We start from the raw sequence: 18,234 nt of genomic DNA on the forward strand, positions 1-18,234 counted from the left end.
GCCACTTTCTTCCTGTCTTTGGAGCTGAACAACAGCCGGTTGAGGATAGAAAGCCAACATCTGAGAATGAAGGATCAGAAAAAAGGAAAAAACCTGAGACCCTCATCTATGAGCTAAACTTGGGACCACCTTCTGGCAGACCTCTTATTATGTGAGATTGTTTGAAGGCTCTCCTGTTTCCAACTTTATGTCACATATTCTATTCCTCTAGTGCACTTTGAATGGACTAGTGCCTTGTTTATTTCTCTACCTTCCATCTACCCCACTAAGCTCCACAGGGACAACAGATTGGTTTATGTTTTTCATTTTCCATAGTCCCAGTTCCTACAGTAGAGTCTCGCACAGAGTCAGCCCTTGAAAAATATTTGTTGAATAAATGAGAGCCCCTAAAATCATGATTGGCTCTCTACTTCTATAAAATCAAGTCTAAAGGATTAACCTGGCATTCAAGGCCATTCATGATCTGGTCCCAATTTATCTTTCTAGCCTTATCTTCCTCCACCCATACTACAGCTTAGGAAAACTGGACTATTTCCTGTCCTCCCAAACACTCCCTGTGCTTTACTGGCTTACAAATATTCCTTCCACAGAATAGGCTCCTATTTCTCCACCTTGATACATTATTTCATTTCTCAAGCCCCAGCTCTTTTCCCATAGAAATTTCTCTGATGCTTTCCCAGTACAAATATATTTTCTATGTTGTCTTCTCTTTTGTGCCATTTATCACTTTTAAACATTTGTTATATTTGGGTACTCATCTCTATTAGGCTGTAAGCACTCCTTGAGGTTAGGAAAGTCCCTCTCCCAAGAAATAAATACAATGCTTTGCCTCAGTAAGTACCTAGTAAAATTTTCTTTGTGAGTAGCGAAATAAACAACACGGAAGTGAGCCCATTTTAAAAATAAGTTGGACCCAGGCATTGGTGCTGACTCTCTCAAAAAAAGCCAAGATCTGAATGAATTTCAGGAGGGGGAAGCAAGGAGGAAGAGGGACTTGTTGGAAGTGTCAGGAGCAAACGCGAGTGCTCTTTCTATTGCCGATGATGACAAAGTTCTTAATGGAAGATGATCCCAATCAATAGAGCCAAGCAGCTGATTTATATAATGGGATCAAACTGAAGTAGTGGTCTTCCTCTGCAAAGTCGTGGGAAAGGGGAAAAGGCTGCTACACGAGAACAATCAGGACTCCACAAGTACATCTGCTGGTGTTCATAAATACGTTCCCCATCAGCAAACCACAGGAGAGCTCCAGAGAGCAGCCGGCTTGAGCCTGGATGCTGAGGAGTGACAGTGGGCTAGTGCTGCTGCTGTGTTGTGGCTGCTGCTGCTGCTGCTGCTGCTGCTGCTGCCGCTGCTGCTGCTGCTGCCGCTGCTGCCACTGAGCAGATACCGCAGCGAGGGGTCTGACCACCGAATGCTCTGGGAGCCTGGGTCTGGCTAGGAATGAGATGTTAAGAGAGTGAGAGCTGGAGGTGGGCAGGACTCACCAAGGAGCTGCAAAACAAAACAAGAAATCTAGGCAGCAAAGGGGAAGAAAAGGGTAAGCTTAAGCCAAGATATCAGGCCAAGTGGAACTGGAGGAAATGTCATCATTGGTAAAGGAGGACTTGGAGAAGAAACTGTTTAAGCCGCTCTCGCAGAATCTGTATGAGTTTATCGAAATAGAGTTCTCGGTCCAGGACAGATATTACCTCTGTGTGTCAGGTAATATGTTCTTTCTGTTATCATTTCTAAATGTAAATAACCCCAAGAGGCATGGGTGATAGAGGGACATGCTTTGCATTTATTTTCCTATACAGTAATAGCATGTGCATCTTCTCATGATAGAACTTAGCTATGCCAAGTTTCAGAATTTGGATTCTACAGAATTTTTAAGTGCTAAAATGGAAGGCAGAAAAGAATATTGTATTAAGAATATTTTGGCTAATTGTTCAGAAATGAAACTGAGTATGTACTTTTCCCTATTGGATTATTTTGTCTCTGATCTTTTATGTAATTCACTTGCAAGGCATGCAGGTTTACTGTGGAAGAGCTCACTTTTAAAAATTCAGCAGAGAACTCTGTATATTTTTAAATACATTGGAAAATTGAGTTGTACAGCTCCATTTCCAAGTCGTCTGGATAACTAGGGTTCTTCTTTTGCATGCTGGGAAAGAAAAAAGATCTTAGATTTTCTTCTGAGGGTTTATTTTGAATAGAGAATGATCTTTTAAAATTTCTTTCTTTTATAGTAAGTATGCTCACAGGAATAATACTTTAATGGTAGAACTTAGTTGATGAAGATGGAACTTTAAGAGAATGTTCTCTAAGCTATTTAACGAAAATATTTTCCCTTATGGTTTTAAAGTGTATGAAAATTGTCCAAAGGTAGAAATAAGCTTTTGCACTTAATTATGATTTGCCTAACCAATAATTTTTGTGCTGAATTTAGACAGAAATACTTGTGCAGTTGTTGAATTTAATATACAGTATTCCATTTTTTTTATGCAGGCCTTTTAATACTTTTGAGGGACATAGGAGGAAAGAGCTTAGAAACTCAAAGTGTTCACTGTGGACTTTCCCTTATAAGACACACACCTCATGGTTTTTGGAAAACAACTCATTCAAATTCCCTTCTTGGTAATTGGCTTAGAAGGATTTTCTAAAGATGTCAAGAGGGAGTACTGTAAGGGAAGTAGAACATCTTACAAAAAGTGTTAAGAATTCTTTAAAATTCTATCAATCCTAATAAGTATAATATTTACTCAATAATAAAGACAGTGAAATATATACATCCAAAGGTTTACCTGCCATATTTTGCTATACATAAATACAAAGTGTGGGAGCTTGGCATTTTGGTGAGGTAAGAAGTTTTACTGGCCCAGAAAAAGAATTCAAAGTACAGAAAAAAATTAAATGAAACAACTTTAGAAACTACATTGTATCTTAACCATCAAATCTTAAATTATTTTGACTTACTATATTAGATAAGATGTTCATTCCAACAATAACATTTACCTATTGAGACTCTAATTTACAAAGCTAATTATATATTATGTAACATTAGAATACAAGTATTTTTTAAGAAAAACTTATAAAAAATGAAATAATCAGAATAATGTATATATTTAATATACCCAATAAATCTTAATGCCTCCCTCAAACTATATAATTAACTAAACTTGCTCTATCTAAGAAGAAAAAAGTCTCCTAGAACTAAATTTTTGGATATGGGTGTGATTTTTCTGCTCTGCCCTCCTCCCCACCTATCCTTGAGTTCTGAGAAAGACACTGTGGGCTATGATCACCTGCTGTCTTTGTTCATAAATGACATATATCTTTTTAAGTAGGATTGGAAGGTCAAGGGGTTGACATTATTAACATGTGTGAAGGCAATCCCTTTAAGGTTCAATTCTCTCATCTGGGAAATGACCAAGTAAAGTAGGTGATCACTGTCATTAGTAAAGTTCAATGATTCTAACATGTAAAAAGCAAGGAAAAACAAGGTCCTCTTGGATGTGAGGAAGAGAAGACAATATTGTGAAATTCCTGATCAAAGTTAAGATTGTAAGTCCTATTAGTTCACTAAGTTTCACAGCTCTCCTCTATATCACATCCGTCAATTTGAAAACACTTTCCCCAAATGTAATATCAACATCTCTTTATGACTATTTCAAATACATTTAGACAGAACAGTAATTTAAGATAAAATCAATGTGGAGCTTGACAGTCCTAAATCTTTGACCATACTTTACCCAGAAAATTTCCATTGATATGAATCAAACAGGCCATATCACAATCGTTGAGGCAGGTAAGTCCAGGTTTGAATGTTGGTCACCTCCGGGGAGCAGAGATACGTAGTTATGATTTCCTTTTATGTCCTACAACACAGCGGTTCCAAATTTTTAAGAATCATAGGTCTAGAGTAGTCAAACCCCATCATGCATTTTTCAAATTAAAGAAGATATGTTTAAATAAGTTAAACTTTCTGTTTATTTGATCAGAGCCTTTCACTTGCAGGGGTCTCACAACCAGATGGCTGTGATTTGCTGTTATTTTGACACATTGCCCGGTCAATGTCAAAAATCGGATGTTACACACTCAGTCACCTTCTCTGGAGTTTGCTAGGATTTACTGTGGGGATCTCTTGCCATCTTAGTACCCCCGCACCGCAGGGTTTGCACGATCCCTTCCCCTCAGGGATAGCTTCCCCTAGGCCAGAACATCATTATCACTAGCCGTTAAAAGCAGCATCTTCTTATGAAGGAGTCAGGAACCCTATTATGTGTGGGCGCTTGAAAGGGATAAGTCACTTGTGCAACGACAAGAGTGCAGTTGAATTAAAGAATTTCTGAGGAATTGAAATGGCATATAAAACATTAGCCATAATTAAATGGAAAGTAGCAGGGCATGGTGGAATGAATCTTGGAAGGCTTGGACTTGGAAAGAACTGGTGTGAAACTGAACTCCGCTTTGCCCACCTGCCAGCTGTGAAATTTGGGGCAAAATAATGAACCTCTATGGATTCAGTATTGATGTCTCTGAAATGGAAATAATAACACCTACATTGCACATAGTGCTCTCCTGTGAAGTCCTAAGGAGGAAAACCAACCATGATAAATTATATTCCAAATAAATATAATAAGAGGTAGGGTTATTATTTTAATATACAGAAAAATATATTTACTGTGAAAACATATGCTGAAATATATTTGTATAAATAGTATATTCTATAGATAAATATTTGTGAGAAAAATAAAATATGCAGTATATGTATAAAAGTACATATATTTAATATATAATAAAGAAATTATATATTAAATTATGGATTTTATCAATAATTATTATATATGTTCAGGTAGTTTTTTTGTATTTTCATATATTTAGTAGATATGTTCCATTCATGGAATTAATTTGAAAATAAATGGCATTTGCTAGAATTATAAAAAGTTTGCATAAATTTTCCACACATACTACATTTTGATATGAGAGCAGAACTACTTCTCTGTGAACTAGAGAATCTAACAATTTTGTCAAATGATTTATAATAAGGATGTTGTTACATAAAAATGTTAACAAGGGTGTTACAAAAGAAGAACTTAATACAGCAAGAGTATTAGAAAAGAAGAAAAAGAAACAGTGCTAGAGACTGGGTGGCTTATAAACAACAAGCATTTATTTCTCACACTTCTGAAGGCTAGGAAGTCTAAGACCATGGCATTGGCAGATTCCACGTCTGGTGCGGCCCCATGTCCTCACTCACAGTAGTCTTACTCCTATGACCTTACATGGCAGAGGGACAAGGGGTCTCTCTAAGGTCTTTTTGTAAGTGCAGGCACGCCATTCAAGAGGGCTCTCTCTCCCAAAGGCCTCACCTTTTAATACTGTCACTTTGGGGGTAAGGATTTCAGCATATGGATTTGGCTGGGGAACACAAACATTCAATCTATTGTACCCAGTATAGCCCCTAAATTGATTTTATAAAAATATTTCTAGTCCTGGCCGATTTGCTCAGTTGGTTAGAGTGTCCTCCAATGCACCAAAAAGGTCGTGTGTTCGATTCTGGTAGGGAAACAGACCTGGGTTGCAGTTTGATCCCCCGTCACCCCAGAGCAGATGGATGTCTCTGTCTCTGTCTCTGTATCTGTCTCTGTCTCTTTCTCTCTCTCTAATAAATGTATCCTCAGGTGAGGATTAAAAAATATTTCTGGAAAAAAATATGAAAATTACTTTCTTGATGAAATCAATAATAGCGTTCTCAATAACCCTGAGACATCATCGATACATTGAAACATCTTCACTGAAGCTTCCTGTCTTTGATAACTCACAGTAATTTTCCCCTAGTATTTAATTTCAGTGATGAAAAACACTAGGGTTGTAAAATAACAGTCGTTTGTTTCGTTAAAGTATTGCTGTGCAGCTTGCTCAGGAGCTACTTCTTCCTCCATTCTGCCAAATTACACTTGTTCAGTTGGCCCATCTTCTTCCATTTAGCCTCTAAATAATAGTAACTATTTTACCATGGTAATAGAGTTATTAATGACAATGTTTATTTTGAAATTAAAAGTAAAAATAAATAGTGGGCATGATTTAAGATTATAATTTTGAAAGCACCAACTAAAATATTGAAACTGGAGCAGGTTCATTCTGAACTTCCCTGAGCCTGTAGATATTACTCCCTAAACAATAATTATTCAATGTCATCTCTGATATTACTGAAACCAACTCTCTAACATTTGACTATATAAACACATTTCTGTTTTAAGACAATGTGATAAGTTTCCACTTTCCCACTCCATTAATGTGGATATGGCCATTTAATTTTGGCTGGCAGCACAGCTGAAGTGTGGGAATTAGGGATTGGGTCCAGTCCAGCCCGAGTAGACTTCTTTGACTCTTGGCTAAAGATAATCTCAGAGCCTCGTTGTCTCCAGAGGAGGCTATTTTGCCAAATTAAGGAGGCTGGACTGTATCTGTGCTGCATCATTGTACCAAAAGATTAATACTTAAAGCATGCTCTAATTTTCTTAGTTTGGTGTTAGTGGGACAATGACCACTAATATAAGGAAACTTGGTATATGATAGATTCTACTTCCTTAACCTCTCTTTCTTCATTCCCTCCCTCCAATCTATCCTTTACAGAATGCCAGGGGGGAAAAAACTTTCTAAAATTTAAAGCTCCTATCTATTCATTTAAAATCCTTTAGTGATAACCCTCCTCCCAAATCCCCACACACACAGCTTTCGGGGTGACACATAAACTCCTTCGCCTAGCATTCTAGACTACCGTGCTCCTTCCCATTCTCCTCGGTATCACCTAGTCACGCTCACACCTCAAGCCGACAAAACCAACTGCCTGTAAGGACTCAAAAGTGTCAAGTATTTCATGCTTTTGTACACATGCTGTTCCAGAATTCTCTTCACCCGTTTCTTCATTCTAATTCCCACTGCCCTTTACAACTCAGAAGACACCCTTCAAGAAGATCTCCCGAACCCCCAGAGGCATGAAGATGTCCCTTCTCCATGTTCCTAATTGTCCTTGCTACATTCACAGCACTGTGATCATGTGGGTTTTTTTAAACATAATTTTTCTTTTGACTTTGAAATAATTACAAACTTACTAAAGAGTTGCAGCAATAACAGTACAAATACCTTTCTTCCAGAAACAGTTGAGAGTAAATTGCCAACATGATGCCCCAGTGCCCACATTAAAACTGTAGTGTATACTTGCTACAGTTTGCTACAAGCAAGGGCATTCTCCCACACAATCACAGTACAACCCTCACAATCAGGAAATTAACACTGATTCATTACTATCAACTAATCCGCTAGCCCTATGCAAGTTTTAAAAAAACTCTATATTAGTTTCAGGTGTACTGCGCAGGGTTAGACATTTATATAATTTACAAAGCGATGAGATCATGCATTTCTTCAAAAAGCCCCCACTCCCTGTAATCTTGGTGAGAGCAGCAAGGAATGGTGCCTAAAGTATATTCTTTATTTCAACACTTAGCACAGAGCTTTATTCAAAAGGGCACTCAGACACTTATCAAATCAATGAATCAAGTGGCTCTATAATCAATTAGCTGGTTATCATAAAATGTAGATGAGGCAGTGGATTTGCTTCAAATTACATTTCAACACAATATCCTGTTATTTCTCCCTATTCCCATCCTCTCCCTGCTCTAAGTAGAGAGGCAGCCGGGCAGAACAAGAACATTGTCCTTTGGCTCAGAGGAGGAGCCTTTATCTGGACAGACACAACTGCCTCTTCTGTCCACAGACAGGCATTTTTTAGGACTGGAGACATGCACAAAGGCAGTAACGCATCAATTTTTGCACACAAAGCCATTTCTTTCTACCCCTGGTTAGATCTTCTGCTCTAGGTCCCCTCCAGGATGTGGCTCTCAGTCACTCCCTTGGTCTCCAAATATGCAATCCCTCCTCTTCCAAACTCTTAAAATATATGATCTAAATTATAGCCTTTAGTCTCTTCGTATTTCTTCTTTTAATCCTACCTAGCCCAGGAACTAGCAGACAGTGTGCATTCAGTGTTAGTACACGCAGGAGTCCGCAGCAAGCTGTCTTCTGCCTTTACTGTTCCACAAGGAGGGAATCGATGATCTCTCCCAAGTCAGATTCAGTGCCTGGGCTGAACTCTTGCTTTACCCAACAAAGTAACTGCACAGGATTGTCTCCAAATCTTTGAAATTCTCGTCCTCTTGTTATCTATAGCATTGCACTGTTAGGCTTGTTTCCTTTCCAGCAGCCCCTTCTCAGCCCACTCTGTTGGCAAGGTTTTCTCCTCCAACCTGTCTCACCTTTTTCCTCTGCTCTTTTCCCTACATGCCTAATCTTGCAAACTTGTCCACAGAGAAAAATCCTAAGTCCATATCTCCATTCTTAAACTATAAACTTCCATCTCTTTCTCTTCTAAGGTAGATCACTATTCCACCTATAAACCAGGGACTACACTCGGTCATTTATATATTTTACCCTTAATCTTTACACCCTATGAGTTTCTAATGTCTACTTTCTACATAAGAAAACTGAGTTTATCTTCTCTAGAGATTAAGTATTTTATTCAGACCACAGTCTAAGAAGTGATGTGTCAGGATTTGAATCCAGAATGTCTAATGCCATTAAATCGCTCTGCCTCTTCCAGGGTCCTCCAGTTCCACTTTCTGTTCTTCTTCAGCACATTCTCTGTATCACTGCTTCCAGAAAAATGCTCCTTCAACAGGACACTATTGTATTACTCTCCTGCTCAAAGACAGAGACCTATTAACTATGTGTTACTATCTGAGCTTTCACTGAACGCCTGTCATAGCTCCTCTTTGATTTGTCCACCTCCTGAGACTCGCTTCTCTAGGGGGCTGACCTGAGCTCCATCGTCAATTTGAAGCTCAGCTGGTTGTCTTGATTTCGGTACACCTGCACCTTCAGAGGAAAATTACTCCCTTCACCAACCGCAATTCTGGAGTTCACGCCAGAGTGTAGGGGTCGGGGTGGTTCAGATACCACAAGCCTGCAATGGTTTCTGTCACTTTTCAGATCCAGAGTTTTTAAAAACATTTCCGCAACCTTCTCAACCTAGTTAATCTGATTGCCCACTATATCCTAACACTAGTCTATACAGATCACTTTCTCCAATTCAGGCTGGTGCGGCTCTGTGTCTGTTGTCCATTCTCTTCCTCACACTGTCCTTCACGTTGGAATGCCTGCAGTCATCCCTGCCTTTCCAGACTGAAACAATTTTAAAGCTCTATCTCAAATGATGTTTCTTTGATAATTCCTACCTTAACTATTCCAGTCCTCCCTCTTCTCAGAACTCCCGTTGGGCATACAGTCTGCTTGCCATCACTTACCTATCGCTGTAATTATACTGTAATAGAATGCTTTATACAGTTTTAACTAGGAGGCCATGCCAAAGTAGCATTTTCCAGAACCAAAAGAGAGTCTTTCCTAAAGACAGATTCCACTTTCACTCTAAGAACACAGAACCAGTTTACATCTCAGTGACAGCATCCATCTTGAAAGAAAATTTAAGATATCTGATTTTAACTGCCAGCTCTATATATCTTTATAATATATGTCTGATGAAACTCACGTTTGTTAGTTTTGTCTTTCTTCAACAAAACCATAAATTTCTAGAGGAAAAAGACCATGTCTCATACTTGTATCCTTTGTGGCATCTATAATAATTCTATTGGGCAAATGGCAGGCACTCAAAATAAAATAAATACTCCTTTATTAACTCATCAATAATTTTCAATTCAGGAGTTCTAATATTAAATGTGGATTCTTCTGATGTGTTCACGTAAAACCAAAGACAATGATTTTAAGGCCAGGAAATTATTTCCTAATTTTGTTCACATAAAATAAACATTGATTTCCCCACATTTTTTAAAAGATAGTACTGAAACTTTTTGTCTGGGTGACACATTTTGAATACTAGAATTTTGGAGACACACTAGCGAGGATCAAAAATCTCAAGCAATACCAATCAGGTCAACAGTAGCTGTGATGCAAGCTTTTCTACATCAAAAATCTCACAGTGCCTTTAAAAGAAAGCATATTTATGATCACTCTTTAACACTGTGTTGCTGCGTGAGCAGCACTGTTTACTTTCCTGACCTCACTTACTTATATTGTCATAAATTAAAATTCCAAATTGTTCTGGTAAACACTTTGGCACTGACTGTATGCTAACGCTAAGCTTCTTATTTTCTGCCCTGAATTGAACCCCGTTCCGCACCACAAAGCATAGTTGAAAGCACAGAGCTCAATGTTCTATCTGACAGACATTACTGTGGCTGTATGTAACCACAACTGTAGCAAAAATAAACACATTGTGCAAATCTGGGGGCAAACTTGTGAAGGTTCAGATACATCAGGGTTCATCAAGGGGATGCAGATATAATGTAGGTTCAAGCTCATTATATGAAAAAGGGATACATAAATACTGACAAGTATGATGATGAATAACTTGTATCTTCTGGGAGTTTATGTAAACTAAGTGTTTTTCTGTCCTACAGTGACCAAAAATGAAGAAGTAAAAATAATTATGGTGAAACACTACAGAATAGGCTTAGATGAAAAATATGAAGTAACTAAAAAGTGGTCTTTGAACGATCTGCAGATGATTGATGGAAAAGAAGCAGATACCGTAAGTGTTACACTTTGTAAGGGAGATGTGGGATCAATAAGCTGGAGATGTTTATGTTCAATATCCTACTTCATATATTCTTGGCATGTAATTAAGTGTTAAGATGACATATTGTTCCTAAGTGGTAAGGTTCAATCTACTGGGATGATATACAGGTTTTATTTTTTTGTTCCATTTTTGTCAGCTTAAATTTGAATTTTGTCTATTAAATTTAAAAGCATCTTTCCCAAGGCTTCTTAACAGGTTAAACACACTCTCCACATCAACCCAGACACTTTAAATATATGGCGCATCCTCCGCCACTCTCTCTTACCACCCCAACTCCCTCCATAAGGTTTGTGGATTCCTTCCCTCATTTTCTTCAGATTTCACGATCAGTTGGCCACTTAATCCTCCAGAGGGAACAATAATTCTTGGAAATCTTACAATATTAAGGTTAAAAGGCGGGGGAAAGGGTATACACTCCAATCTCTCCGCTTGACCATGCCTCAAGTGGTTTTCCTGGTGTCCTTGAATTCTTCTACTGATGGAGAACTCGTTACCACATGAGGCAATCCACGCGATTTCTGAAATGCCATACTTTATTTTTTATTTTTTTAATGTTATTAAGTTTATTGAGGTGATATTGATTAATAGGGTGATACAGGTTTTGGCCATACTTTTTTTTTTTAATTTCCTACTTATGTTTAACCAAAATATCCACCCATCAGTCCTCATTGGGTCATTTGTAGCGACTCCAACCCTGCTTTCATATAGCAGCCTTTCCAATACTTGAGGACAATTATAACGTTCCCTCAAGTTTTCCCTTTTCTAGGTCAAATGTTCCTATTTCATTTTTTAAATGACTTTCATATGAAGATCACATAAGACAATATGACAGGACAATATAAATACTAAGAGGTAGTAGCATCAGTGTTATTGTTTTCCATGCCATTGCTTCCACACCCTTTACTACAACTATTTTCTCTCTTCCGGAATGCTTCTCTTTTTCCAGAATTAATTGCATTATTTTAGACTTAGGGTGACTAGTTGGTATTTTCCTTGATCTGGATTCCGTATTTCATTAAACACTTCATTGAAACCTCAGGTCTTTTGTGTATGACTTGCCATTTAATCTGACTTACCATACCCTCTACTTACATGGAACAAAATCTGAATAAAGGTCCTTGGTGACCTGGCTGCTTTGTCACTGGTCATTCCACCTTTAACTTCACACATCCGCCATGCTTAACTACTGACTCTTGAGGCTTAGAACGCCCAGTCACCTCTACCGCTCACCCTCCCCCCAGATTCTCCACTGGGTAAAGCCCTACTCGTGTCTCCCTCCCCCAAGCCCCCATTAAATTGTGGATATAAACATATTATAGCCATAACCCCACAGATGGCAACTGTTGGCTTTTTTGTCTCTTCTCAGGATGGAAAGCTTCTAAAAAACAAAAACCAAAAAACTAGGACCATGATATTTCATCTTTTACTGTAGCCTTCAACCTGGCATGTATTAGACACTCAGTAAATATTTGTATTATAGTTGGATAAAGTAGAATTTAAACTCGTTTATTCTTAATCCTACTAAATACTGTATTCTCAGTCTGGCTAATTCTTCCATCTATCAAATCTTCTGATAATATGATTTTTAGAAGTCACTGTGATGTGATGCAGGTGTAATAAGCATAACATTTAGGACTTCATTCAAGTCAGTAATAAAAACAGCGAAGCAGGGAGAGCTAAGAGCATTTCCCGAGGTAACTGATAGGTTATCATTGTACTACTATCAGTAATAGTAGTACTGCTACCTGCTACCATCTCACACTTAGTAAACTCTTGTCAAGTACCGGGAACCACACAAAGCTTTTTCCACATATAATTTCACATAATCATCACAAAACCCACATGAGTTCAATGTTATTATTACTCCTGATTTACAGATAAGGAAAAAGAGACTTAAAGACATTAACTGACTCGCCCAAGGTCACATAGCTATTAAATGGTAGAGCTAGACTTTACCCAGAAATGTATTAATTTGCCTTCTTTGGACTGCTCGTTTAACATCTCTGCAAATTCATATATATTCATTCTTTCATTGAGAACTCAGGCTCTGCCAGGTCCTGAGGCTACAGTGGATAATTAGATGCATATAAGTGCTTAATTCTGCATTACTTACTTAATTATTTAGTCTGAATACCTAAATTTTGTCCTTAAGATCTTTACCAAAATCAATATATGCAATCTGCTATTATCTTGACTTATCACCTAAGAATCCTATTTTAAAATTTGGTGTGTTTGGCATGACTTCTCGGTAAAAGCATGCAGGATTTCATTGCTTTCTTTTCTAACTACTCATATAGCATTTTGCTCACAATACATTCTACATAAATATTAGGAAATACTTAGGGGTAGTTAAATATATTTATTTTTACTGTATAAATATGCTAGAATATCTCACACACACACACCCCCACCATGTTTCCAAAAGAATACCTCAGAACACAATTGTTCATCATTTAATAAGTTTTTAAAAAGTCAGCCAAACACAAAACTTTTCTACATACAATATTCTCATTTATTTATATTTAATCTGTCCTATTATTAAAACTGAAATCTGAACTTTCAATTTTAATACAAAAAATACAGATAGGTATGCACGTGTGTGTATGTGTGTGTGTGTATAATATATATATGAAATAAACCAGCACTTTAACAATAATTATCTCTGTGTTATGAGATTACAAATTTTGGGATTATTAATTTCTTTATACTTTTATGTACTTGCCTAATTTTCTTTACTGCATTAAATTTTATCAGAAGTTAGTGTCAAGTTCACTTATTTGTAGTTTCAGGAATTACCATCCCCTCTTTTTCTGACAATTTTTAATTTTTTTGTGAAGTTCTCAAATATTATGATGGTACAACTATTTCTGCAAATTTGTTCAGTGTCTGGGAATGCAGTCAATGTAGAGTCATGGAAAGCAAATAGCTGTGTTCTACTTTCTCCTCACCTTTCTGATCTCTAATTCCATACCAACAATGTTGATTCTTCTCTTTCTTCTTGGAAGATCATTATTTTTGACAGTGAACTAGATATCAAAAAAGCTGAATATTTCTATTTTTCTCATCATTTGGGACCTAAAATATTAAATTGCCAGAAGAAAACCTATAATATCCAAAGAGTCAGCAATTATACACCCACACACATTCTCAATAGCAGTGATACAGTTTTAAATCGAGCAAACCAGAAAGTTGTCCACTTTAAAAAGGAATAGAACTGAAATTGAAGTCAAGTTATAAAGCAGATATCAAAATGTCTAAGGATTTGGAGATTACATGGTACAACGGGAGAGAAAATGATGTAGCAAAAAATGGGGTTGGGTTGACTGAGATCTTGGTTCTTGTCCTGGCTCTGCCAGTAACTTCATGTGTGACCTGGGCTTCACCTCTCTGGAAACTGTTATCCCACTATAAACAAGAGATTACTGAATGATGTGTGGGATCCCCTTTTAGCTCTAGGATTCTATCAAGACAGGCAGAGGGAGGGGAAAGGGTGAGAGAGAGGAAGGGAGGGAGAGAAGGAGGGCTGGAGGGAGGGAGGAATCCTATTTTTTAAAATGTGGTACATTTGGCACCAAGGAGAAAAAGAGAAACATTTTTCCCCTCCAAAAGTCTGTAAGTAGGTTTATTCTCTTCCTTTATCCCTTCCCATCCTCTCAAATTCATGAAGGAAGGAAGAAAGGGCAGGAGAGAGGGATGGAGGGAAGGAGGGAGCGAGGGAGGGAGGAACTTGTATTCTATGTGCATGACTGCTCAGCCTTCAATTGTTAGGCTAAAGGAAACTATCAGTCCTCTCCAAGTATCTCAAAAGCATGAAGGATATTTTCTACATGACAAAGAGCAAATGTTTCAGTGAGGAAATTATATAGAGAATGTGATTAGTATTTGGGGATAGAATGGGTATGATTTTCTTTTACTGAGATACTCTGCAGAAGTGTCTTTCAAGCTGCGATTATGACAGCTAGGAAAAATTTTACAAGGTGTGACTAGGGGAACACTGCACTTAAAATTACATCACTCTTATACATTCATTTTTTTTTAATCCTCACCCAAGGACATGCTTATTGATTTGAGAGAGAGACAGAGAGAGACAGAGAAAGAGAGAAAGAGACATTGTTGTGAGAGAGAAACATTGATTGGTTGCCTCCTGCATGCGCCACATCCATGGACCAAACCTTCAACCCAGGCATGCGCCCTGACCAAGAATTGACCCTGCCACCTTTCGGTTGATGACACAATGCTTCAACCACCTGAGCCACAGCAGCCAGGGCCCTTGTACATTCTTTTCAAAAGTGTTCTTTTGTTTTTAAATTTTGTTAATAGTATAAAGCAAGGTGACAGTAAGATCACAATCTTTGGAGGCAGATTTGGGAAATGAAACTATCATTTATTTTATTAACCTCCATGTTACACAGTTTATATGATTAATCTCATATAAACTTCATAGCAAACCTATCAAAAACGAGGAGAAAAGGCAGGGTCAGATAACATAAATACTTTGTCCGTGGTTGCATCAGAGATTCAAAATGGTTGTTTAACTTCAAAAACCCATTTTTTTTTCCTTGCCTGGTGCAAGAATTTTTCTATTTAAAAAAGAAATCACAAATACATAAATTGTTTGTATATAATGTTTACACACTACATGGTAACAAAGTATTCATAATCTTATTTGGCCTCTCTCTGCCTCGTTGTCAGTTAAAAGGCAATGTTTACTTCCACTTCTCTTTTTAGAGGACTTTGGATCAGTTCAACACACACTTGTTGAGAACCTAGTAGTTGCCATGAACACAAACAACTCAAACCCTCTGTCCTCAAGCAGAGTTAGAAATTAAGCAGATAATGAAAGCGAGAGCATTTTGTAAACTGAAAAGCACTTTATAAATGCAATGCATTGTTGTTACTGTTATTAGTAATAGTACCAAAGATTATTTTAACGTACAGGACTTAGATCAGGTTTGATGTCCGCTTTTTCTCAAAACATCCACACCAGAAGTATAACAAAGCCTAGAGCAATCCAATAAGAGGGAATCATTAGTAATTTTTCAGTTTCAGTTCAATGATTTAATGATCCTTGCTGTGAACTTCAAAGGTATTTCTCCCTTCTACCTTTGAAATAGCACAGGCACCAAACGCCTAGTAGAGAAAAGGAAAAATCTTTTCTCTTCTCCTTTACCGTCTCTACCCATCCTCTCAAATATGATACCCTGGAAGAGTTGATAATTGCACATTCTGAGACATGTTTTATTTGTATAATTAAAAATTACAGATCCTATAAAAATAATCCTTATTGTTGTTATTTTCAGAAGCAATATGTCTGAAGCAGGTAGCTTTTGAATGTTCATGTGTAGGTTTAAGAAATATGTTTGGTACTAATACTTTACAATCAAAAAGCACATACAAAAGAATATGCGAGAATCCAGTAAATCTAGTTACTTTTCCTGACTACAAACAAAATCATGTCTCTCTTTCTCTTCTAGGACAATCCATTTTTTGATCTGCACTTCAAGAAAGTGTACCGTTTGGAAGCATATAGTTGTGCTTCTAAATATTCCTTTGCTCGAACTATAAATAAGCTGAATCATGCATATCTCAAGAAGGACTTACAGATCGTTAACTTTGATTCTACTTACATTAATGATGATTCTATTTGGTCCTCCAACAACAAGGATTGCTTGGTTCTTATGAGAATATGCTTTTATGCTTTCAATCTGCTGTGCCTGTCCCTGTGTCCCCTGCCACTCTGAAGACGTATACTGTTTTATATCAGTACTCCATGAAAATGGTTCTGTAAGTAAATATTGGGAGTCATGATTTTGTTTTTTCCCCTTCATCAGTGACTGTTATTTATATGAAAATAAAGTGATGCTTTGTGAATTGCAGTAAAACATGTTTTAATGCAATCATTCAACATTTGGGACTTTTGCCCATGTGTTCCTTGGTAACTTTGGAAGGAGTCCAATGGATTTCCCTCAATTGGTATTCTCAATAAGTATCTTAAAAGACCTAAATATATGAAAAGACAGCCCATGTTCATGAATAGGAAGGCAATATTGTCAAGATGTCAGCGCAACACAAAGCCCTCCACAGATTCATTGCAGCCCCATCAAAATTCCAATGTTTTTTCTTTTTTGCAGAAATGGAAAAGCCAATCCTCACATTCATTTGAATTCCAAGGGGCCCTGAATAGCCAAACAATCTTGAAAAAGAAGTCCAAAGTTGAAGGACTCACATCTCCAATTTCAAAACTTACTGCAAATCTACAGCAATCAAAACAGTATTGCACTGATGTAAGGATAAACATACAAAAAAAATGGAATAGAACTGAGAGTTCAGAAATAAGCCCATCATCTGTGGTCAATTGATTTTTTACAAGGGTACCAATCTTATTCAAATGGGAAAAAATAATTACTTCTACAACGGTTCTGGTACAACTAAGTACCCACATACAGAAGAATAGAACTGGATCTCTGTCTTACACCACACACAAAAATCAACTAAAACGGATTAAAGACTTGAATATAAAATCCAAAACTAAAAAAAAACCTAGAAGATTTTGCCTGCAGCAATTATTACTTTGATATTTTTAATGGTGATTTTCTATTACTCTCATTTTTTTGTTTTTATTATTTGAGAAAACATCATATAACTGATAAGGGGCTAACATCAAAATATATAAAGAATTTGTACAACTCAATAGCAGAAAGACAAATAATCCAATTAAAAAATGAGCAGAAGATCTGAAGAGACATCTTTCCAAAGAAGACATACAGGTGGCCAACAGGTACACGAAAAAATACTGAACATCATTAATCATCAGGGAAGTGCAAATCAAAACAACAATGAGATATTACCTCATATCTGTTAAAGTAGCTATTACCAAAAAGACAAGAGATAATAATTGTTGGCAAGGCTATGGAGAAAAGAGGACCCTTGTGCCCTGGTGGTGGGAATGTAAATTGGTGCAGCTAACATGGAAAACATGGAGGTTCTTCAAAAAATTAAATGTGGGACTACCATATGATCCAGCAATTCCACTTCTAGGTATTTAAGTGAAGAAAACAAAAACAACAACTTGAAAAGATGTATGCACCCCCATGTTCATTGCAGCATTATATACAACAGGCAAATCATGGAAACAATCTAAGTGTCCATCAATGGATTAACAGAGAAATTACAGTATATATAATATTCTATTTTTCATATATATGTAACTTAATAGTAGAAAAATAAACAATCCAATTATATATATAATGAAATATTATTCAGCCATGAAAAAGAATGAAATCTTTTCATTTGAAACAACATGGTTGGCTCTTGAGGGCATTATTCTAAGGGAAATAAGTCAGACAGAGAAAGATAAATATGATCTGTCTTATATGTGGATTCTAAAAACAAGCAAACAAACAAACAAACCACAAAGCTCATAGACACAGAGAACAGATTGGTGGTTGACAGAGGGTGAAGAAGATAAAAAGAAAAATAATAATAAAATAAATAATAAGTTAAAATGAAATCAGCTTTCTGTGTCTGGCAAAGGGAAG

At 37.0% G+C, this 18,234-nt stretch overlaps 1 protein-coding gene across 1 annotated transcript; it reads left to right on the plus strand.

Moving 5' to 3' along the window:
* Positions 1–1,583: 1,583 nt before the first annotated feature.
* EXOC1L (exocyst complex component 1 like) lies at positions 1,584–16,437 on the plus strand. The gene is made up of 3 exons (XM_054566724.1): positions 1,584–1,704; positions 10,518–10,648; positions 16,171–16,437. Exons 1-3 carry the CDS (start codon positions 1,584–1,586, stop codon positions 16,435–16,437), a joined length of 519 nt encoding a protein of 172 aa, XP_054422699.1.
* Positions 16,438–18,234: the final 1,797 nt, after the last annotated feature.

The sequence above is a fragment of the Pteronotus mesoamericanus genome, unplaced genomic scaffold (assembly GCF_021234165.1).
Source record: "Pteronotus mesoamericanus isolate MK-2021 breed Mesoamerican mustached bat unplaced genomic scaffold, CSHL_Meso_final contig_180, whole genome shotgun sequence".
NCBI classification, from domain to species: Eukaryota; Metazoa; Chordata; class Mammalia; order Chiroptera; family Mormoopidae; genus Pteronotus; species Pteronotus mesoamericanus.

Coding starts and splice junctions, on each gene's coding strand:
- EXOC1L (XM_054566724.1), top strand. CDS start 1,584: ATGTCATCATTGGTAAAGGAGGACTTGGAGAAGAAACTGTTTAAGCCG. Junction 1,705..10,517: donor ATATTACCTCTGTGTGTCAG/GTAATATGTTCT, acceptor TCTGTCCTACAG/TGACCAAAAATGAAGAAGTA. Junction 10,649..16,170: donor ATGGAAAAGAAGCAGATACC/GTAAGTGTTACA, acceptor TTTCTCTTCTAG/GACAATCCATTTTTTGATCT.